We start from the raw sequence: 24,636 nt of genomic DNA, 5'->3' as shown, positions 1-24,636 counted from the left end.
TTCTTAGACTATTTGAGAAGAGAGAGAATGCGGGTAGTTATAGTGCTCCCCATTTCTTTCCCTCCACTCTAATCTATGTCCAGATTCTGTGGGTTTTAGCCTTTGTCTGATTCATGGATTCTTTGGAAGAATCTGGATATGGGAGGTACAGATCTGCCTTCCTAAGTGTGTGTTTCAAAGTCCAATAACACATTTGCCAATGAGCATGTCAGGATTTATATGTTTTTAAAATCACAGACTGCCAAAGTATAATCCCATTGCAATTAATCTTTAGGTTTCGTAGGATTTATTAAAATTCTGTACAACAAACCCCTGTGACACAAGTTTACCTATGTAGCAAACCTTCACATATACATACCCCCAAACCTAAAATAAAAGTTAAAATTAAAAAATAAAATTCTAGGGAATTTCATATAGGGATTTTACCTCTTTTAAACCTAGGATGTGCCTCCTTACTGAGTGGTTGACTTAAGAGCCATTTTTCTATGTGCTTACCCAGAAAAGATGGGTTAGTGTAAATGTCTTAGAAAATTACCCAGCAAATGAAATGATTACTCTGTGGTACATAGCTGTTCTTTCACCTAACACTTAGCCAGTGCCTGAGGTACCATATTGTGCTACTAGACTAGGGAATTAAAATCCAGAGGTTAAGGAGTTAGCCCCAGTCTCCCGAGGTGCTTATAGTAGGGGACAGACAAGCCCCAAACAATTTTAGACAAGACTTTCAGAAGTAAATACTACGTTTAGATAGAAACAAAAGTGCTTTGGGGAGAACAGGTGATGAGTAGGGACTGGTGCAGGTGGACATGGATGGTTCACTGGCCCTGTCTTGGCTCAGTGCACAAAGTCCTGTTTAGAGGTTCTTCAAGGCCAAACTCAGCATCAGGACTACACCAGCCTGCTCTGACCATCCCCAGATAAGTTAAGTGCCCTTCCTGTGTTCTCATGGCATCTAGTTCATACCTCTGTTATAGCATGCTATTCATGGTTGTCAGTTTGCATGCTCTTCCCTCCTGAGGACATAGACTGATTACTAACAGATTGGTGCATTCTCCCATCGTGGGTCCATTGTGGTCTTGAACATGCTTTCCTCCCTTTGGGCTAACTCTCTGTTTTCCTCTGGCGTTTGTCTTTTTCCTCAAATACAATGGCATAGTCTCACTGACTTCTTACAAAGTGAAGGAAAGAAAAGGAACTAACACTTATTGAGTGGCTTCTTTATGCTGACCGCTGTAGTCACTGTGTTAGGTGCTTTGTGAACGAACATTTGCTCGCTTATTCTTGTGCCTATAACAAACATGCCAGGCTTCTTCCCTTTTCAGGTCTTTGCACTTGCTGTTTCCTCTCCTAGAAGCCATTTTTTAAGTCCTCAAGAAGGGCTCCCTGTTCTGCTAACAAGCACATAGAGTTTGCAAACCATTCTTCTTAGGTGAATGTTGTTAGATTGGTTACCCCCTCTCCTCTCAGTGGTGGGTAGGGTGTCAGGGACAGGAATTAGCTGAAGCCTGGCTGAGATTCTTTGACTTCCTTTCTCTTTCTGTTTGCTTGTCTAACTGTGCCCCCAGTACATCGAATCCTGTCACTGGTTGTCCCAACTTAGTGCACTAATTTTTATTATAATTTCTTTATTTCTACCTCATTATAACTCATAGTGTCATCTAAACTGTACCTCTCCTAGGAGATGCGGGATTGAATTTCTTGACTAGCTTTCCTCTTGAGAGCAGGCTAACCCATCATTTTTAACATGTTATGTTTTGCTCTTCATAACCTATCAGTAAATCAGAACTTTATAAACATATATCACACACATATATATACTTAATAGTAAAAATTCCATCTATTTCTACAGATTTAAAGTTAAAACAGTATATCTAAGTGTTCATGTTCTAATATACAGTAATATCTTACCTTTTAAAGTGTTATCCATTCTTGAAGGTTCAATTCTAGACCCAACTCGTCTGACATTTTTCTCATCTATAGTCTCATCTATCCATTCTTGAAGGTTCAATTCTAGACCCAACTCATCAGATGAGTTTTTCTCAACTTGTCTGACATTTTCTCATCACATTAATCTTTCCTGCACTGATTTACTAATTTCCTATGGTCTACTTTCTTCATTTTTTTTTTTTTTTTTTTTTAGACGGCATCTGCTGCAGTGCAGTGGTGCTTCATTTTGGCCTTTAATATCGAAAGACTTATTTGTTATTTAGTTGCTTTGTGTATCTACACCTTATATGTCCAATAGTAAATGGCACAATGTGAGTTGATTGTGGCAGTGTTTTCTCAACTTTTGCAATGTTTAAAACGTGTCACTTTTAAAGGACTTTTGAAGCAAAATATCTGTTTTGCTAATGAAGTTGTACTTATTTTTTAGATATAATTTTAGAATAATTCATTTCAGTTTTCTTAAAAGCATTTTCATTTAAATACAATATTTTTCTATATTTTGATTATTCTTTTCATTCTCAGTATTCTTTTTTTTTTACTTTTAAGTTTGGGGTACACGTGCAGGTTTGTTATGTAGGTAAACCTGTGTCATGGGGTTTGTTGTACGGATTATTTTGTCACGCAGGTATTAAGCCTAGTACTCATTAGTTATTTTTCCTGATCCTCTCCCTCCTCCCACCCTTTACCCTCCAAAAGACCCCGGTGTCTCTTGCTTCCCTCTGTGTGTCCATGTACTTGTAAGTGAGAACATGCAGTATTTGGTTTTTGTTTTTGCATTCGTTTGCCAAGGATAATGGCCTCCAGCTCCACCCATGCTCATGCAAAGGACTTTTTTATGGCTGCGTAGTATTCCATGATATATATGTACCACGTTTTCTTTATCCAGTCTATCACTGATGGGTATTTAGGTTGAATCCATGTCTTTGCTATTGTGAATAGTACTACAGTGAACATATGTGTGCATGTGTCTTTATAATAGAATGACTTCTATTCTTTTGGGTGTATACCCAGTAATGGGATTGCTGGGCCGAATGATATTTTTGTCTTTAGGTCTTAGAGGAATTGCCACACTGTCTTCCACAATGGTTCAACTAATATACACTCCCACTAACGGTGTATAAGTGTTCCTTTTTCTCTGAAACCTTTCCAGCATCTGTTGTTTTTTGACTTTTTAGTAGTAGCCATTCTGACTGGTGTGGGATGGTCTTTCATTGTGGTTTTGATTTGCATTTCTCTAATAATCAGTGATGGAGAGCTTTTTTTCCATATGATTTTGGCTGCATGTATGTCTTCTTTTAAAAGTGTCTCTTCATGTGCTTTGCCCACTTTTAATGGTTTTTTTTTTTCTTGTAAATTTGTTTAAGTCCCTCACAGATGCTGGATACTAGATCTTTGTCAGATGTATAGTTTGCAAAAATTTTCTCCTATTCTGTAAGCTGTCTGTTTAGTCTCTTGAGAATTTGTTTTGCTGTGCAGAAGCTCTTTAGTTTAATTAGATCCCATTTGTCATTTTTTGCTTTTGCTGCAATAGCTTTTGGATCTTCATTATGAAATCTTTGCCTGTGCCTATGTCCTGAATGGTATTGCCTATATTATCTTCCAGAGTTTTTATACTTTTGAGTTTTACATTTAAGACATTAATCCATCTTGAGTTAATTTTTGTATGTGGTGTAAGGAAGGAGTCCGGTTTCAATCTTCTGCATATGGCTAGCCAGCTCTCCCAGGATCACTTATTGAATAGGAATCCTTTCCCCATTACTTGTTTCAGTAAGGTTTGTCAAAGACTAGATAGTTGTAGACATGTGGCCTTATTTCTGGGTTCTCTATTCTGTTCTATTGGTCTGTGTATCTGTTTTTGTACCAGTACTATGCTGTTTTGGTTTCTGTAGCCCTGTAGTATAGTTTGAAGTTGGGTAGCATAATGCCTCCAGCCTTGTTCTTATTGCTGAGGATTGTGTTGGCTATTTGGGCTCTTTATTGGTTCCATATGAATTTTAAGATAGTTTTTTCTAGTTCTGTGAAAAATGTCAGTGGTAATTTAATAGGAATAACGTCAAATCTGTAAATTGCTTTGGGCAGTATGGCCACTTTCACAATATTGATTCTTCCTATCCATGAACATGGAATGTTTTTCCATTTATTTGTGTCATCTCTGATTTCTTTGAGCAGTGGTCTATAGTTCTTGTAGAGATCTTTCACCTCCATAGTTAGCTGTATTCCTAGGTGTTTTATTCTTTTTTGTGACAATTGTGAATGGGAGTTTGTTCCTGATTTGGCTCTCAGTTTGACTGTTGTTGGTGTATAGGAATGCTAGTGATTTTTGCACATTGATTTTGTGTTCTTAGACTTTACTGAAGTTGTTTATCAGCTTAAGAACCTTTGGGCTGAGACTATTGGGTTTTCTAGAAATAGAATCATGTTATCTGCAAAAAGGGATAGTTTGACTTTCTCTCTTGCTATTTGGATACCTTTTATTTCTTTTGCCTGATTGCCCTGACCAGAACTTGCAATACTATGTTGAATGAGAGTGTTGAGAGAAGACATCCTTGTTTTGTGCCGGTTTTCAAGGGGAATGCTTCCAGCTGTTGCCCATTTGGTATGATGTTGGCTGTGGGTTTGTCATATATTGTTTTTATTATTTTGAGGTATGTTCCTTCAATACCTAGTTTATTGAGTTTTTAACATGAATGGATATTGAATTTTATTGAAAGCATCTGCCTCTATTGAGATAATCATGTGATTTTTGTCTTTAGTTCTGTTTATATGGCGAGTCACATTTATTGATTTGCATACGTTGAACCAACCTTGCATCCCAGGGATAAAGCCTACTTTATCATAGTGGATATACTTTTTGATGTGCTGCTGGATTCCATTTGCCAGTATTTTGTGGAGGATTTTTGCATTGGTGTACATCAAGGATATTGGCCTGAAGTTTTCTTTTTTTGTTGTATCTCTGCCAGGTTGTGGTATCAGGATGATGCTGGCCTCATAGAATGAGTTAGGGAGGAGCCCCTCCTCCTCAGTTTTTTGGGAACAATTTCAGTAGAAATGGTACTAGTTCTTCTTTGTACGTCTTCTAGAATTCAGCTTGGAATTTGTCTGGATGTGGGTTTTTTTTTTTTTTTTTCTTGTAGGCTAATTACTGCCTCAATTTCAGAGCTCATTACTGGTCTGTTCAGGGATTGAGTTTCTTCCTGGTTCAGTCATGGGACAGTGTATGTGTCCAGGAATTTATCCATTTCTTCTAGATTTTCTAGTGTATGTGAATAGAGGTGACTATTCTCTGATGGTTGTTAGTATTTCTGTGGGATCAGCGTTAATATCCCCCTTGTTGCTTCTGATTGTGTTTGTTTGAATCTTGTCTCTTTTCTTTACTAGTCTAGCTTCCAGTCTATATATTTTATTAGTTAAACAAACAAACAAACAAAAAACAGCTGCTAGATTCGTTGACCTTTTGAACAGTTTTTTGTGTCTCAGTCTCCTTTAGTTCACCTGTGATTTTGAGTATCCTTGTTCATTTTGTCTTGATGATCTGTCTACTATTGTCAGTGTGGTGTTAAAGTCTCCCACTATTAGTGTGTGGGAGTCTAAGTCTCTTTGAAGGTCTCTAAAAGCTTGCTTTATTAATCTGAGTGTTCCTGTGTTGGCTGCATATATATATTAGTTGTATCTTCTTGTTGAATTGAACCCTTTACCATTATGTAATGCCCTTCTTTGTCTTTTTTAAAAAATCTTTGTTGGTTTACAGTCTGTTTAGTCAGACACTAGAATTGCAACCCCTGCTTTTTTCTGTTTCCTGTTTGCTTGACAGATTTTACTTTGTCCCTTTTTTTTGAGCCTATGTGTTCTATTGCATGTAAGATGGGTCTCTTGAAGACAGCATACTCATGGGTCTTAGTCCTTTATCCAGTTTGCCACTGTGTGCTTTTTAAATGGGGTATTTAGTCCATTTGCATTCAAGGTTAGAATTGGTATGTGTGAACCTATCATCAGGATGTTAGCTGGTCATTTTGGAGACTTGTTTATGTGGTTGCTTTATAGTGTCACTGGTCTGTGTACTTGAGTGTGTTTTTGTAGTTGGCTGGGAATGGCCTTTCCTTTCCATATTTAGTGCTTCCTTCAAGAGCTCTTGCAAGGCAGTTCTGGTGGTAACAAATTCCCACAGCATGTTTATCTGAAAAGGATGTTGTTTCTCCTTTGCTTGTGAAGCTTAATTTGGCTGCATATGAAATTCTGGGTTGGAAATTATTTTCTTCAAGAAGGTGAATATTGGCCCCCAATCTTTTCTGGCTTTTAGGGTTTCAGCTGAGAGGTCTACTGTTAGTCCGATGGGCTTCCCTTTTTAGGTCACCTGACCTTTCTCTTTAGCTGCCTTTAGCATTGTTTCTTTCGTTTGACCTTGGAGAATATGATGATAATGTGCCTTGGGGGTGATCTTCTAGTGAAGTATCTGACTGGGGTTCTCTGCATTTCTTTAATTTGAATGTCAGCTTCTTTAGATAGGTTGGGGAATTTCTCATGGATGATATCTGGAAATATGTTTTCCAATTGGTTCCATTCTCTTTCTGGTATACCAGTGAGTTGTAGAGTCAGTCTCTTTACATAATCCCATATTACTCAGAGTGTTTGTTCATACCTCTTCATTCTTTTTTTCTCCATTCTTGTCTTATTTCAGAAAGCCAGTCTTCAAGCTCTGAGATTCTTTCCTTTGCTTGGTTTGTTCTGCTATTAGTACTTGTGATTGCATTATGAAATTCTTGTAGTATATTTTTCAGCTCTGTCAGGTCAGTTATGTTCTTCTCTATGCTGGCTATTTTGTCTGTCATTTTTTATAATGATTTTTAGCTTCCTTGGATTGGGTTTTAACATACTCCTGTAGTTCAATGAACTTCATTTCTATTCCTATTCTGAATTCTATTTCTGTCATGTCAGCCATCTCAGCCAGGTTCAGAACCTTTGCTGGAGAAATAGTGCAGTCCTTTGGAGGAAAAAAGGCACTTCTGGCTTTTTGAGTTGTCAGAGTTCTTGTGCTGGTTCTTTCTCATCTTTGTGGGCTAATATTTCTTCAGTCTTTGAAGCTGTTGACCTTTGTATGGCTTTTTTTTTCTTTTATCCTGTTTGATGACCTTAAGGGTTCGATTGTGGGATAAGGTGGATTCAGTTGACAGGTTTTGTTTCTGGAAGATTATAGGGGCCAGTATTCAGCTGCCAACTCCTGGACTGTGTGCTCTAATGCTGGAGTACTTGCATTGGGCTCTGACTTTGTTCTCTGGCTCCTTGAGGTTAGGTATCCAATGTGCTGAGGGTGCCAACGTGTAGTGACTGCTGGTCACTACACTTTGATGGATGGTGTCAGCCAAAGCGTTTCATGGTGTGGTGGCAGTGGGATCTTTTCTCATTCACATGCGCCAGTGGCAGCGAAAGCATGGTGGCTGCAGCAGGGTGCCAGCAGGTGCCTGCCTCCATGTGGGCATTCACAGCAGCAGCAGAGGCAGCATAGCTCAGGAGGTGAGGGAGGCCCTGCTGGTGTGCATGTAGTCATCATGGTGATCCTGTTAGCACAGGGGCAGGGCACTGGTAGATGCAGGTCTATATACACTCTCTGTGTGCTGAAGGCAATTGTGGTCACTGAGGGTTGGGGAGGGTCCACTGGTCTCTGTGCCTAGTTTCACTCCCATGGCAGCATTGGCACAGGGGTGGGATGAGGATGGGGGAGGCTGGCTCTGTGCCCACCAAGGCTCCAGCTGCAATGGCAGTGCAGCTGAAGGAGGGAGGTGGATTGCACCCCCAACTGCAGCAGTGGCAGGACAAGGGTACATGCGCATACATGCACTGGTAGGGCAAGGAAGACAAAACCCGTCCGTGCACACACGTTGGCAAAGTGATGTTGGAAGTGGTGGTGAGCCTGGGGGAAGCTGCAGTGGAGGGAGGGAGAGCGTAGGCTGCTGGGTGGCCATGGGGGCCACCCCACTAGAGCTCTTCACCAGTCAGGTACCAGTCTACCAGCACAGGGGCTCTGATGCAGGCCCCTAGGGCACCTGAGGCTGCCCTGAAAGCAGGACTGGGGCCCTGGGAGAGAAGTCAGCAGACCAAGGGGTTCTGCGGTCAACTGTCCAGTCCGATGGGCAAGAGCGCCCTTCAGAGTTCAGGTCTGACAGTTCCCCTAGGGCTAAAGTCTCCTATGGGAACAAGTCAACCCTAGCGGGATGAGTGTGCCTGGCTGGGCTCCACTACAAACGCTCCCATACCAAACCCTTTGGGCTCTGCATCAGCCAGCGTGTTGCCCCTACCACTTCTCTAAGCAGCTTTCCCTGCCAACTCGAATGTCTGTGGTGGTCAGGGAGTCTCCTTCTGTCAGGATTCCAGAGGCCTTGGAGAGAGTAAGTTTCTTCTCACCAGTTCAACTCACCCATTTCCCCAGAGTCACTGGGGGCCAGGAACGAATGCCGGTGCATGGTGGTCCCATGCAGCGTTCCCAACTTCCTCCCTCTTCAGCCCAGCTTCTGTGTCTTCCCGCCACCACTCTCAGTGCCTTCCCTCTGCAGATCTGTTGGGAGTGCTCCGGTTGCCCCAGCCCCTCAGTGGCAGCTGCTCTGCCCGGCTGCCTCTAGGCAGCCATCTTGCCCAGCACCCCTCCATTATTTATTTAATAAGACTAATGTGATTGTGTTTAGTCGGAATGCTCCAGGGAACTGTTTTAGGAAAGAAAGAATAATAATAATTTCTTGTAGCTTATCTATAAAAGGTCATTTGGGAAGGACAACCATTTTAATCATTTACGGGACTCTGGGGTAGATTTTATAGTTGCTATATTAAAGACATTATCAGACATTTATGAAAATTTGTAAGTAGTTTTTTGATAAGCTGTCAGTACTTTAGTAGCTATAATTGTCTAAGCATTCCTAATTATATGTTGAGCTTTAGAATTTTTACCTGAGCTTCTTCCTGGTAAAGCTTAAACATCAGCCTCCAATCAGTTAGATTAATCTCTAAATTTATGAATTTATCTAAATTCAGATGACAATTGAATTCATCTGACCTGGTTACTGGGCACATTTCAGACATCAGACTGATCTTTATCATGAAACCACTAGGAATATTTTAATTTTAAAATTGACCTTTTGGAGTCAGCTTTCCTTTAATCTGCCGGTTATACATAACAGAAATATTTCTTTAAAAAGTAACCTGACTTTATTAATGTATTTAATTTCAAAAACTGAAGTGGTATAAAATGTGTATAGGGCAAAATGCCTTGATAAACTAATGACATTCCTTTTTATTTATAGAGATACTTCCTAGTTGGGAGCAATAATGCAGAAACGAAATATCGTGTCTTGAAGATTGATAGAACAGAACCAAAAGATTTGGTCATAATTGATGACAGGGTAAGTATCCTCCAAACCTGACTGCAAAAAAACTTTCATACCTGTTGTTTAAAGAATATGAAATATCCTTACAGTTTTTAGTGATATATTATTTTATCATAAATCTGAAGGTTTCAGTTATTTTCTTGGTTGGCTAGAATTTGAATCTCCAATCTGATCTCTTTTTTTTTTTTTTTGAATCTTTAACATTTATTTTATTGTTTGTATTACAGTTCATGTTTACAGCAGTGTAGAAAGAAAATGTAATTCATGTCTAAAATTGTACAGTATCTTTGCATGCTACAAACCAAGACACCCATATATATACTTACTTATTTAAGCATTATAGAGGTAATTTGAATGTTTTAAATGCCTTGTGTTATACAGGAATGTTTGATGAGTTGTTATATACGTGTTTTTTTTTGTTTTTTTTGTTTTTTTAATACTTTAAGTTCTAGGGTCATCACACACCGGGGCCTATCATGGGGAGGGGGAAGGGGGGAGGAATTGCATTGGGAGTTATACCTGATATAAATGATGAATTGATGGGTGCTGACGAGTTGATGGGTGCAGCACACCAACATGGCACAAGTATACATATGTAACAAACCTGCACGTTATGCACATGTATCCAATCTGATTTCTAGAAATCACTGATGTATTGACTGGTGTCAAGAAGTATGCCAGAATTATACTTTGCCCCTCGTTTTGACTTGTTTTCAAAAACACACTCTTAGGGTAAGATAACGAGTATTGTTTCTTAAAGAGCTGACATTTTAAGGATTCAATGTAACTTAATATTACATCTGCCAAAGAGATGATCTATTGTGGTTCTTTAATATCAAGCTACTTGAAGTCAGGGAAGACTTCTATGCTACAGACTTTATTTTGCTCCTAAAAATCAGCTCTAGGACCTTTTCTGATGATTTGCTATACACTAAGGAAATGTTAAGCTGTTCTTATCCAGAAGTTAGATTATCCAGAGTCAAGAATACAGAGGCTGGAATTCGGGTGGCACAAAAACCTGAAGCTGTTAGTCAAAAGTGAAATACTATATGGTGGTTTGAACAGTTAAGTTTAACTTTTTCACACAAAAGAACTTAAGTTACATTTTGTATTGAAATTCCTTTCTGTGAATATTTCTGAATCCATAAAGATTCCTGGTTTCTCAAATATGTAGTAACTACAGTTTGGAATCCATTTTCACTAAGCTACTTGTAACAAAACTATTTTCTGTGTTGTAATAATATTAGATAAATTCTTTCTATGATTTCCCATGCTACTCCTGGGGTCCATTCTGCCCCCACCTATCTGAACATTTTAAACAATATAATGTAATGGTTCTTGGCTTTATTTGGAGATGGGAGCAATTAGTCACGGAGCCCTTTGAAATGCTGAGAAAATCTGTGGGCCTTCTCATAAAGATGCACATTTACTCAGAATTTTACATATAGTTTTAAGGGATTCATGGACTCTTGAAATTTACCTGTAGATCCCTTAAATCTCTGCATCTCTGGTTTAGAGTATAAGGTTTGGACAGTTTTTTTTAGTATAGCAGCATGATCCAATAACCAACCTTAATTGCTAATGTTAGAGAACTTGTTAGCTTCTTAAAATTGTAGCTTACTTGTGTACTATTGTATACTTCTGTATGAAATACCTGATGATGCTTGTAGGTAACTTTTAACTTTCAGGCACAAATAATAAATAATCTACAGTCTAAGCACAACCTTACAGAGTAAATGTGCTTACTTTTAGCATGTCTATACTCAACAAGAAGTAAGGGAACTTCTTGGCCGCTTGGATCTTGGAAATAGAACAAAGATGGGACAGAAGGGATCCTCGGGCTTATTTCGAGCGGTTTCAGCATTTGGTGTTGTGGGTAAGAAATCTGCCCCCTTCTTACAATCTTTTGTTTTTTGTTTTTGTTTTCTCTACATAGACTACTTAAAGGAGTTTATAAGGCTATAAAGCTTTAAAATTATAATTACCTGTAGCTTTGGTTATTTAAAACTTTATTATCCATCCATCGGATAACAAACAGCACTTCTATAGCATCTGCTTATGCACTTAGCACTGCTCGGTTTTATTTAGGATACAAACAAATATAGAAATGTTTTTGGCCTTTGAGGAGGTTGCTGTCTGGCTCGTTGGTGAATGAAAAAGTGAAAATTAGCTTGGACTGTAAACATCCACCCTGCCATTCATCAGCTGGAGTAACAAATCACATAAAACTGGATTTAAAATTAATAGGAATTTCTCCTAAGGTTAGTCTATAGTTATAAAATGCCATAACCCCCTTCTTTGGATGACAGCTTTTTTTTTTTTTTAACTCACTGAGAAACTTTGGTTTCTAAAATCACAGACCATCAGAAACTCCACTGTTTGAAACTGTGTTAGTAAGATAAAACATCCCACATTTACTTGGACAACCCAAGTCACTGTGACACAGAGAAGCTGCTTTGGTTTACCAACTCAGGTGCAGAGCTTCAGATACAAGGTTTCTGAATGCAGTAGTCCATAGTTATGATGATTCTGTTGTTTTCAATGAAACAGGACCCTTGGTCTACTTCATAGTCCAAATGTGATATTGATCTCTTTAAGTATCACCTTGCTTTGGTTTGAGCCTCTTCATTTAAATTTTACCTAAGCTCCACCTTTCCCCCAATTCGTTAATAACTCGTTTAGCAAGATAGTCCATGGTTTCTCTGATATGCATTGTCCCTCCTTGTGGTGCATCAATAAACCTGTCTTTACTGTACTATGGGTTTGTCCCTGATTGATCTGTGGCAGAGGACAAAATCCAGTGTACATAAAACAACTAAGATTATAAGTAAGAGCCAAGCTGTGTAGCATGAATTCGTTGGTGTTGGAGATCACAGAAGAGGTAAATGACTTGGACCTGGAATGGCCAGGAAAGATTTCCCATAGTAAATGAGACATGAGCTGTACCTTGAAGGAGGAACAAGGTATGGATAAATGCAGAGAAGAAAAGAGGGAACTCCAGTGAGGGTGACAGCAGAGGGACATTCATGAAGGTACCCACAGGTGCTGGGAATGCTCGGGAGTAGTCAGGCGAGGCCAGATTGCTTCGGACTTTGAAAGCCAAAGCAGGGGGCTATTGTATTTTAGCATCACTGCTGCCAGCACCTTATTTTGAGTCTTTTTATCTATAAACACTTAGGAAATTATCTCTGTGTTTCTTAAACCTACTGGATTGTATGTAATATTAAGTGGTTGTATTGGTTCGTTCTCGCATTGCTATAAAGAAATACCTGAGACTGGGTAATTTATAAAGAAAAGAGGCTTAATTGGCTCATGGTTCTGTAGGCTGTACAGAAAGCATAGCAGCTTCTGCTTCCAGGAGGCCCTGGGAAACTTACAATTATGTCAGAAGGTGAAGGTACAGCAGGTGTGTCTTACATGACTGGAGCTTAATTAAGGAAGGGTGGGGAGGTGCCACATACTTTTAAGCAACACTTTTAAGCAACCAGATCTCATGAGAACGCTGTATCACGAGAATAGCATCAAAAGGGTGGTTGTAAACTTCATGAAGGATCCACCCCCAGGAACCAGGTACCTCCAAACAGGCCCCACCTCCAACAACGGAGGATTACAATGGAACATGAAGTTTGTGTGAAGACACAAATGCAAACCATATCAGTGGTTTCTATAGATATTAACAAAATTAATATGGACTTGACTATACTGTATGTTTTCAGATTCTTATTTTGGGTCTTCTGATTAGCACCTTCTATTTTGCGACTCTATGTCTATGAAAACTTTGATTATATTCTGCCATCCTTGGAGTTTGCTTTTCTAAGATTGCTCTCATTGCTCTTCATACATAATCTCTTTAGGCTCTTTTTGTGTGTTAGGTGGCTGCTGGGGAAGGTAAAGAGTAGTGTAACATGACTCGTTTCTTCTCCTCAGGCCTAGCCCTTTTTCTTTGCCTTCTGCTCAGTCTTGAGAAGGCCCTTGAGGTTGGTTACACGTTGAATGAATGAGTGTTTGTGGGAATGTGTATGTCTGTATGTGTCATGTGAGTTCATGTGTTTAAATGCCATAAATGCCAATATGTTAAATTCCACTTTCAGTCCTGCTTATATTTTAAATTTAAGAAAAAAATACTATAAATAAAATGTGTTTTAAATATGGTAGACTCTAATTTAAATAATAGTTACATAATAGTTTAAGCTTGTTCCCTTAAATGTTGATACTTTATTACAACTTTTTTTTTTTTGAGACAGAGCCTTGCTGTGTCACCCAGGCTGGAATGCAGTGGCATGATCTTGGCTAACTGCAACCCTCGCCTCCTGAGTTCAAGCCATTCTCGTGCCTCAGCCTCCTGAGTAGCTGGGATTACCAGTGCGCACCACCATGCCAAGCTGATTATTGCATTTTTTGTAGAGATGGAGTTTCACCATGTTGGCCAGGCTGATCTCAAGCTCCTGGCCTCAAGCAATCTGCCTGTCTCAGCCTCCCAAAGGGCTGGGATTGCTGATGTGAGTCACTGCGCCTGGCCACAACTTTTTTGATAGGCATTTCCTAAGTATATACTGTTGAATGCCTTATTGGCCAGATTTTATTATTCAAAATTGAAAGTTTTCTTGATTAAATGTAATGAAGTGAAAATCACTTATTGAACTGTGTGGGTTTTGTTTTGTGTGTTTGTGTCTGTGTGTGTGTGGTTTTTTTTTTGTTTGTTTTTTTGTTTTTTGAGGCAGGACCTCGCTCTGTCACCTAGGCTGGAGTACAGTGGCAAATAATAGCTTGCTGCAATCTCTACCTCCTGGTCTCAAGTGATCTACCTGCCTCAGGCTCCTGAGTAGCTGGGACTACAGGCATATGCCACCGCGCCCAGCTAATTTTTTTTCTTTTCTTTTTTTTTTTTAGAGGTGGGGGTCTCACTGTGTTTTCCAGGCTAGCCTCAAACTGCTGGGCACAAGCAATCCTCCTGCCTTGGCCTCCCAAAGTGTTAGGATCACAGGCATAAGCCAGTGTGCTCAGCCTGAACTGTGTTTAAAAATAGCTGTCGTTGGGTATTCCAGAGTTGTATTGGGCTGTTTGACTTTACGTTAAATGGCCTCTAGACTGCTGGACTGTTTTTTTCTTGTGATGCTTCGGTCACCTTTTATTGTTCTTGACATGTTTGCTTTTAGCATATTCTTTGCCTCATTTTTAACCTATTGATAACCAAGCTTGTAAAACTAGAACTTTCCTTTGAATCAATTGATAACCAAGTTTGTAACCAGATGTTTACTTTGCACAGAAGTTTTGATTAATAAACTCTGGGTGAGGGCTGAAGGTGTCTCCATGTTTCTTTTAAAGGTGATATTCTTAGCTATATCTGTTGAATTTAGAGCCCTTTTAGCTTTGAGACTGTGCATGTATGGTGAAGTTACCGTAAGGTTAACCTGCAAGTAAAGTAGGACAGTAATGTACTGGTAAACATTTGGTATTTTATGGAAATGTGCCTTATGTATCCTACTTCAGTCATGTAAAGTTAAGAATCAGTGAAAAGTAAACAGAGAGTAATAAAAGTCTATGATTTTTCTAGTACAAGCTCAGAAATGTACTGAATGCTGAAATTATTAACACAAAATACTTTGAAAAATGTGTAGTCTAGTTGTCAAAATAATACATTTGTGAAATGACTAGAATGGTTGTGTTCTATTCTGTGGCTAAAATACTTTCTTCACTAACTGTTTGAACATGCTGAATCTGTGGAAAATATTTTTGTTGGAATGTTTTGGATTGTTGTCATGGTTTATTTAGTATACATATCATGAGAATCTTGAACAATACTTCTCTACGATCTGTAATAAAGGACTATTTTTCTCCCCCTCCCTCACATATATCACATGTTGCAGACTAACACCACATGTGACTTAAAACACGAGTTTAGTACTATCCAAACTGGTATATGCCCTATGTGAGGGCAGGTTCATTGATCATGCACGCAGATGCTGTGGGACAATCTAAATTGTTCTAAAGTTTCTAAATCCTTCTTTTCAGTTTGTTTACTTATATTTTCATGGGCCAGGTCTGAAAGCTCATGGACCAGCACTGGTCCCTAGGCCATATTTTGAATATTACTGACCTAGAGGATTTTCCTTGCTATAAATGGATTAATCCAGTCCTGTAGCTGCCTGGCCAATTCCTGATCTGTTCCTTTGTTATTTGACAGCCAGCAGGAAGTTTGGGAAACCACTGGATGGGATCGTGAGCATCCATCACTAAGTTGTTTTATGTGGTCCTAGGACACATGAATGGAATGACCTGTAGCCCATACTACTGAGTTTTGTTATCATCCCAGCTCCTTTTCATGCATAGCCCTTAGGTACGTGTCCTTTTTCTGCCACTGTCATCTGTCAGACGACACTCTTCTAAGCCTCTAGTATGTTGAAAGGGAGTGGCAAAATAAGAAGTGTCAATACTGTAGACTGTGATGGACTAAGCTATTATTTAAAACAACACCGTTAAAAATAGACTGCAGATCCAAGATAACAGTGAAAACACCAACAAAGTGTGAATCTCAGACTAGTTAGGGGGCAGTATGATTTGATAGTAGAGATGTCACTTTGGTTCCAGAGAGCTGTCTTGTACAAAGGCACTGGGTGCCTTGTGGGGGGTTTTCGTCCTTCTCTGCTGGAGTGCTGTTCTCACTGGAGGCTTTCAAGATGATAGCTGGCTGGCATGGTGACCCCCCAAACAGGATATTACATTATTGCCTGTTAGTGGGCTGGTGAGGGTCCTCTCCAGCCACCAGAATTGCATACTACCCCATTCTCTCATATTGTCCTTTTTAATATGTTTTGCTTGGCATCCCTCTCAAATGACACAGCCTTTTTTATTTTGGAGAGAGAGAAATCACTTTTGCATGATGACCGTCATCTTGTCTTCTGGAAAGTACTCAGTGAAATTGGTCTGGGGTCAGAAGTACATAGAATGAAGATGAAGAAACTTGTTCTGGTGTTCATCATGTTAGAGGAATGAACAGTTTGGATAGCACTAAACTCATGTTTTAAGGGATGAACAGGCTGATTCTTGGTGGATGTCTATGCCAAACTGAAGCCTTTAATTGTTGAGAGTCATTTCTAATTGGTAGTAAAAAGGAAGTGGAAAATAATCTCATTTATAATATACTGAAGCCATTTGTGCCAGAAGAAGAGTGTCTCTTGTGAAGTATATTCACTTTCCCTTACACAAATTATAAAGGGAAGTGTAGAATGATATAAATAGCCTGGAGCTAAAAACATAAAATTAAAATTCAATTGGAATGCAGGTTGAGAGAAATTATTATTAGTAAGAAATTTTATCTAAAAAATAAATATACAGCAAGAATAAAAGGAAAACTAATTTATCTTGTAAATATTTATTATTTAATCCCAATTACATTCCATTTTCAGTTTTGTGTGTGTGTGCTGCTTCTGAAATGCTTACTTTCGTAAGTTTTATATTTCTGAAAGGATGACTACTTCCTAAGTTGCTGTTAATGAGGTTGTCATCAGCTTTTTTCTTCTTTCCCATTCTGTGCCCTTCAACTTTAGTGAGGTCATTTTTGGCTAGTCTCTAACCTTTTTTAAAAAACACTTTGTGTTTTGTGGATTTCTAAAATATAAATATTTTCCATTATTTTAATAGCATTTTTTTCTCAGTAGCATGGCCAGTAAGATTCTTGAGGCATCTTTCCATTATTGATTTCAACTCATTCATGTTAATGTATTCAATTAGTAGTTCTTTTTTCATCAGCTGACAATAACAAGACATAGATCATAAGTATTTGCCAATTCTGGAGCAAAAATTCAGAGCACCAGTATCTTAGCTTAGACTTCATAGACTATAACACTCAGAGAGACACACACACATACACACACAGAGAGAGAGAATGTATGTGTAAGAAAGTTAGTTTTGAAAGATAACTAGATATAAGATTCTTCTGGATATGTGTGCGTGTGTATATATATATACACACACACTATATATATATATTCTTCTGGATATATGTGTGTATATATGTATTATGTATATTATATATACATATTATATATTATTGGAACTAGAACTTACATATATATAAGTTCTTTATGTCATCCCTCTTCATTCTGGCTTTCATTGCTTCTGATGAGAAGACAGCTGTATATGACTGTTTCTAGCTTGCCCTATGAGCCAGTGAGCTGGGCAGGGATGGGACCTTGTGTTCTTGGCCTGACATGCCTAGAGTAGAGCCTCCACCCTGTGAGTCGGTGCTTGGTTGAAGGAAGGAGCCCGGATCTTAGCCATGCTTGCCTGGAATAGAGCTTTTACAACACAGAGTTGGTGGGGATGAGAAAACCTGGTGGCCTACCCATCCTGAGCAGAAATTGTGGTCCTAGACTGGGAGCTGGAGAGAAAGGAAGGAGCCCTGTCTTCTTGGCTGCATCTGCCCAGAGTAGATATTCTGTCACACTGAACTGGGAGGCAGTGTGGAAGGGGAGCAGGCCGTGATCCAAATGCCCCAGACTTGCTGTTCTTACCAAGATTCAGTAGATTTTCTTGGATAAATGTTTCTCCACTTTCTGTATGCCCTTTGGGCAGTTTCCAGAAACTTTTAATGTTTTCCTTTGTTTTATTATTTTACTAGTTATGGTTGTTTTCCTAGGAAAGAGTCTGCTGAGCTCCTTGCATTGCTATTTCAGAAGTGTCCCCTCTTCCCCACCACCAAGAAAGTTAGTTTTAACTCGCAAAGCAAAGTTCAGGGAACCTGAAAGTTTTGACCAAGATTGTATGGCAACTAGTGTGTTGCTGAGAATATAATGCTGCTGAACATTAATGTATATGGCTCTTTCTTTAGTCACCGATATAGAACTCTATGTTCTAATGATCTGACATGAAATATAACTCTATTTATAACTCTCCAATATTCATTTAAAACAAAACTATCGTCATTTGCATTAGGTATATCTCCTAATGCTAACAAACCTGCACGTTGTGCACATGTACCCTAGAGCTTAATGAAAAAAAAGAACAACTAAACTATCAGAAATGATACTTGTGGAAGATTGCATGAAGGATATGTAATTTACTTGATGTATTGTTTTCTTTGCCCAACCTATTCACTTTCCAGGGAACTGGAACCATGTCCCCAGCCACATCTAGGCCACCTAGTTATCATATAAAATGGCTTCCAATGCTGCATGATTCTATTCTTTGGCCATAGTTGATTGGTCCTGGGCTGGACACCTGACCCAAGTTGGGTCAATCCAAGTTCTTTCCCAGGAATTCTGAAATTGAACTTGATAAAATATCCTTTTCTTTCCAGTGAAGGTTTTGGATGGAAAGCCCAGAGCTGTCAGCAGTTGTGTTTCCTACTACGTGATCCAGAGAAGTGGAGGAGCCTGGTCTATGGAGAGAGAGAAGAATGGAGTAGATGTTCAGAGACACATCTGACTAGGCTTTTCCTGAGGCCCAGTCACACTGTTTCCCACGTGTGGCATGCATCACTTCAGGATCCTTAATATAAATTCCTTTTTTAGTTTAAGCTGGCTCAAATTGGTTTTTGACATTGATTATTAAGAGTCCATAAAGTTTGTTCTTTTGGGCAATATTTCCCAAAATATGTTCCTCAGAACGTATATCCATTGGTTTTTGTTGTTGTTGTTGTTGTTGTTGTTGTTGTTTTAAGGCAGGGGGCGGGAGGAGGTTCCATGAACAAAGGAATCTGGAAAGGCACTTGGTTTTTATCTCCTATCAAGATTCACAGTGTACTTTAGCACAGTACTGTAAGGTTCTCAGGAGTTTTAAGTTTCTTAGTCCAGTATTATTTGCTCACTGCCACTCCTCTCCCCCCTGGGATTCCATTAACTAGTATTTCATGGAGAACACATTTGGGAAACTGTTACCAGAGATACTTAGATTTTTATCTTCAAATGAAATTAGACCTCCATTCAGCTGTGTGCCTTGCTGCATTCTTTTAGTTTGTAAAGAATGACATTTATTGAATTGTGCCTTGGCATATGAAACAGCATTGAGAAATGTGTCCTTGACATTGCTGGAGAATTCTCCTGAGGTTGTTCTCTACAGCACGTACATTTTTGTGAGGATTCACTCTGGAATTGTCTCCCAGTTCTTGGAACTACTGTAGCTTCTCCAAATAGTAGTTTGGTTTTTATCTTTCAGCCACTGTGCATGGTATAATTGGATGTGTGTTCCTCTTTGCATTATCTATTAGAAAATGGAGAGCCGAATGTGGAGAATAGTACATAGGATCTTAAGATTCATTCTTATGTACAACTTTTATTCTTGGACTAATCTTACTATGTTTTTAAACATTATTTCCTTTACTGTAATTTCTTCTTCATTTTTATAATCTGTGTGTGTGTATTTAATTTTGGTAAAAAACAGAATTTGCCATCGCAATCATTTTTAAGTGCACAGTACAGCAGTGTTAACTATATGCATCTTGTGCAATAGATCTGGAGAATTTTTTCATCTGTGCAAAACTAAAGCTCTGTACCCGTGGAACAACAACTCCTCTTAATCTTATATCCATTTTTGCTTAAGGCACCTCTGTCCTATTTGCAGTGAGACTAAAAGGAATGAATGAATTAAATTGTTTAGAGTAATTTTTTTTTTTTTTTTTACTTTAAATTCTGGGATACATATGCAGAATGTGCAGGTTTCTTACATAGGTATACATGTGCTATGGTGGTTTGCTGTACCTATCAACCCACCATCTAGGTTTCAAGCCCCGCATGCATCAGGTATTTGTCCTAATGCTCTTCCTCCCCTTGCTCCTATCCCCCGACAGGCCCTGGTGTGTGATGTTCCCCTCCCTGTGTCTGTGTGTTCTTGTTGTTCAGTTCCCACTTATGAGTGAGAACATGTGGTATTTGGCTTTCTGTTCCTGTGTTAGTTTGCTGAGAATGATGGTTTCCTGCTTCATCCATGTCCCTGCAAAGGACATGAACTCATTCTTTTTTATGGCTGCATAGTATTCCATGGTGTATATGTGCCACATTTTCTTTTTCCAGTCTATCATTGATGAGCATTTGGGTTGGTTCCAAGTTTTTGCTATCGTAAATGGTGCTGCAGTAAACATATGTGTGCATGTGTCTTTATAGTAGGATGATTTATAATCCTTTGGGTTTATACCCAGTAATGGGATTGCTGGGTCAAATGGTATTTCTGGTTCTAGGTTCTTGAGGAATCACCACACTGTCTTCCACAATGGTTGAACTAATTTACACTCCCACCAGCAGTGTAAAAGCGTTTCTGTTTCTCTGCATCCTCTCCAGCATCTGTTGTTTCCTGACTATTAAATGATCGTCATTCTAACTGGTGTGAGATGGTATCTCATTGTGGTTTTGATTTGCATTTCTTTAATGACAAGTGATGATGAGCTTTTTTTCATGTATTTGTTGGTCGCATAAATGTCTTCTTTTAAGAAGTGCCTTTTCATATCCTTTGCCCACTTTTTGATGGGGTTGTTTTTTTCTTGTAAATTTAAGTTCCTTGTAGATTCTGAATATTAGCCCTTTGTGGGATGGATAGATTGTAACAATTTTCTCCCATTCTGTAGGTTGCCTGTTCACTCTGATGATAGTTTCTTTTGCTATGCAGAAACTCTTTAGTTTAATTAGATCCCATTTGTCAATTTTGGCTTTTGTTGCCATTACTTTTGGTGTTTTTAGACATGAAGTCTTTGTCCATGCCTATGTCTTGAGCAGTATTGCCTATGTTTTCTTCTAGGGTTTTTATGGTCTTAGGCTTTACATTTAAGTCTTTAATCCATCTTGAGTTAATTTTTGTGTAAGGTGTAAGGAAGGGGTCCAGTTTCATTTTTCTGCATATAGCTAGCCAGTTTTCCTAGCACCATTTATTAAATAGGGAATCTTTTCCCCATTGCTTGTTTTTGTCAGGTTTGTCAAAAATCAGATGGTTGTAGATATGTGGTATTATTTCTGAGGGCTCTGTTCTGTTCCATTGGTCTATATATTTGTTTTGGTACCAGTACCATGCTGTTTTGGTTACTGTAGCCTTGTAGTATAGTTTGAAGTCAGATAGTGTGATGCCTCCAGCTTTGTTCTTTTTGCTTAGGATTGTCTTGGTGTCTTGGCTATACGGGCTCTTTTTTTGGTTCCATATGAAATTTAAAGTAGTTTTTCCTAATTCTGCAAAGAAAGTCAATGGTAGCTTGATGGGAATAGCATTGAATCTATAAATTACTTTGGGCAGTATGGCCATTTTCACAATATTGATTCTTCTTATCCATGAGCATAGAATGTTTTTTCATTTGTTTGTGTCCTCTCTTATTTCCTTGAGCAGTAGTTTGTAGTTCTCCTTGAAGATGTCTTTCACATCCCTTGTAAGTTGTATTCCTAGGTATTTTATTCTCCTTGTAGCAATTGTGAATGGGAGATCACTCATGATTTGGCTTTGTTTAGAGTAATATTTTTAAGTGAGATAAATGTCAGTATAGATATTCTTAGAGAATAATTCTAAGACACCTGAAAATGTGTGTGGCTATAAATCATAGAAATAATAAAGTGAGAAATGTATTGAAGGCCTTTAGCCTTTTAAATAGGCATCTAAAAGCCATTACTAAGTTTATAAAGCGTCTTTCTCTTTCTTTTTTGTTGCATAGGTTTTGTCAGGTTCTTAGAAGGTTATTATATTGTGTTAATAACTAAAAGGAGGAAGATGGCGGATATTGGAGGTCATGCAATCTATAAGGTCGAAGATACAAATATGATCTATATACCTAATGATTCTGTACGGGTTACTCATCCTGATGAAGCTAGGTATGTATGGTGGTAACTCCCTTTTTTTTTTTTTTTAATTTTTTGGAGACAGGGTCTTGCCCTGTTGCCTAGGCTGGAAGTCATGGTCATAACTTGCTATAGCCTTGGCCTCTCAGGCTCAAGTACTTTTTTTTAATGTCGTAGATCAGGTAGAAAATAAAATTAGTTTAGATACTATAAATGTTATGTAAAAAGATCAAATGTTGGCTCAGAATTTTACAACTTTTGTTCAAGAGCTGTTAAAAACCTCCATTATAGCAACTGGCAACAATCAGCAATGGCTACTAACACTATTAGGTGAGAGATTGTTATTGAAGAACAGAATAATCACATAGTCCCAACATTTTAAACTCCATGGATCTCTTTGTTATTTACAAAGAGGAGTAAGTATTTTTATGATGAAAAAAAATGGCAGACATTCTTATCCAAAAAATTAAACTTCTCATCACCAATAGTGAGACAAAACTGACATTGTTTGACTCTCAATGGGAAAGACACAGTTTACCTTAGTAGTTAAATATTGCTAAAAATATTTAACTTGAATCTAAGCATGGGGAATAATCAGATACATACATACCGCTAGACTTTCTGCAAGATAACTGGCCTAGATTCTTAAAAGAATGTTAAAGTCGTCAAAGACAAAAAAAACAGAGGACTGTTCTAGATTTTAAAACAGACATGACAACCAAATGCAGATTTTGATCGGATCCTGGGTTAAAAGTGCATGTACTTGTACACACATCCTCACACAAAGATCTAAAGGGCTTTATTTGGACAGTTTGTATGTGGACTACATACTCATGATCTTGAATCAATATTTAAATTTGGAGTATAATAATGGTTTGCGGTTACTGAGGAGATTGTCCTTGTTTTTAATAGGCACATGCTAAAATATTTAGGAGTGAAGTGTCGTGATGTCTGCTACTTACTGTCAAGTGGTTTAGAAAAATAAAATGTATATTTAAAGAGAGATAATGTTTGTGTATGAGTTTAAGGAGAGAGCTCTAAAAGTGAATTCAGAAGAAGGGCATATTGGTGTTAATTGTACTTCCCCCCTGCCCCCCAAGTTTTTCTGTATATCTGAAATGTTCAAAAGTTTTGGAGGAATTATTGAAACCTTGGAAATGTGGGAAAAGCTATTAACAAATTGATAAAATTGTAAAGGTTGAATTGATTTAATATTATGAAGATTAAAATGGAACAAAGAAATATTTATAAGTTTTTAGGATAGGTAACAGTTTAGATTTTAATTATATCCTGTACTTTTATAGTGTTCCAGTACATGAACCAAAATGTAAAGGTGATGTGGCCCTGTTGCTTGAGACCATCTTAGACAGTGGTTTTCTGGGCCCTTGTGATGCTGCTTTTGATGATGATTTGGAAGGGGGGTTATTAGAAAATAATTGGTTTCAGATGAGAATAAGTACAGTTTATCAGACAAAGTAGACTTTTGTCTTGCACTAACTGAAAAAAGTTATATCCCATACAGCTTATAGGAAGGCCTGTATAGTGTATTGACTAAAAGTGAATCAGAATGACCAGAGCATGCAAATCCAGGGATAGGAAAAGTTCAAGAAGTAATGTTATTTATAGGTCTCGTCTTTATGATACTTTAGCCAAGAATAGCAATACAAATTATGTTATTGTATATAGTGATTTGGATCTCTTTAAAGAACAAAATTATGAGTAATAACATGTAGTAAATGGACTTACTCAGAATAAGATACAATTATATTAATAGTTTTTTATAGGTAAACTGAAGTAATATTACTAAATAGGAAAAACTTTTAATACTTATAAGACTATGTTAACCAATAGTGCATCTAAGCAAAAATAATCGGTAAAATATTTGGAAATAAAATATAGTACTGTTAAACATTTCATACATAACGTTTATCTCTGTAATGCATGATTGTTATCAATGTTAGAAAATGTACTAGAGCAGTTCACCACATTAAAATATTGCTGAAAAAATTATCTTCTTAATGTTTGCAGAATATATATTTGACAATATTCAATACTCAGTGTGATAAAATGTTTTAGCAAACTAGCAATATAAGCAGATTTTCTTAATCTGGTAAATGATACCTATTAAAAACTATATCCAAAATTGTTCTTAGAAGTAAAACTTTAAAATCATTACTTTTAATCAAGGTGGGAACAATACAGAGATATCTGCCGTCACTACTAACATTCAGCCTCATATTGAAGGCCCTAGGCAGTGCCACAAGACTAGAAAAATAAGCCACAAAACTTGAAAAGAAAAATTAATGGCATTATGCAAACAACATCATTTTCTACTTGGAAAGTTTGAGAATATCTACAAATTCTCGGAACTGATGAAAGAGTTCAGTAAGGTGACTAAGAAAAGATGGCTGGGCATGGTGGCTCATGCCTGTAATCCCAGCATTTTGGAAGGCTGAGGTGGGAGGATTGAGCCCAGGAGATTGAGGCTGCAATGAGCCATGTTTGTGCCACTGTACTTCAGCCTGGGGGACAGGGACACCCTGCCTAAAAAAAAAAAAAAAAAAAAAAAGTAA

The 24,636-nt window shown here is 38.1% G+C and overlaps 1 protein-coding gene across 1 annotated transcript in view; it reads left to right on the top strand.

Moving 5' to 3' along the window:
- The window catches only part of FIG4 (FIG4 phosphoinositide 5-phosphatase), a 134,499-nt gene that overhangs the window by 13,949 nt on the left and 95,914 nt on the right, over positions 1-24,636 (top strand). Inside the window, 3 exon segments of the mRNA XM_017889636.1 lie at positions 9,234-9,332; positions 11,070-11,193; positions 21,940-22,096. Coding sequence (XP_017745125.1) covers positions 9,234-9,332; positions 11,070-11,193; positions 21,940-22,096 — 380 coding nt within the window.

This window comes from Rhinopithecus bieti, unplaced genomic scaffold, assembly GCF_001698545.2.
Source record: "Rhinopithecus bieti isolate Rb0 unplaced genomic scaffold, ASM169854v2 scaffold_18548, whole genome shotgun sequence".
NCBI classification, from domain to species: Eukaryota; Metazoa; Chordata; class Mammalia; order Primates; family Cercopithecidae; genus Rhinopithecus; species Rhinopithecus bieti.
The sequence above is the reverse complement of the archived record's forward strand: the minus strand, read 5'-3'. Positions and strand labels throughout refer to the sequence as shown.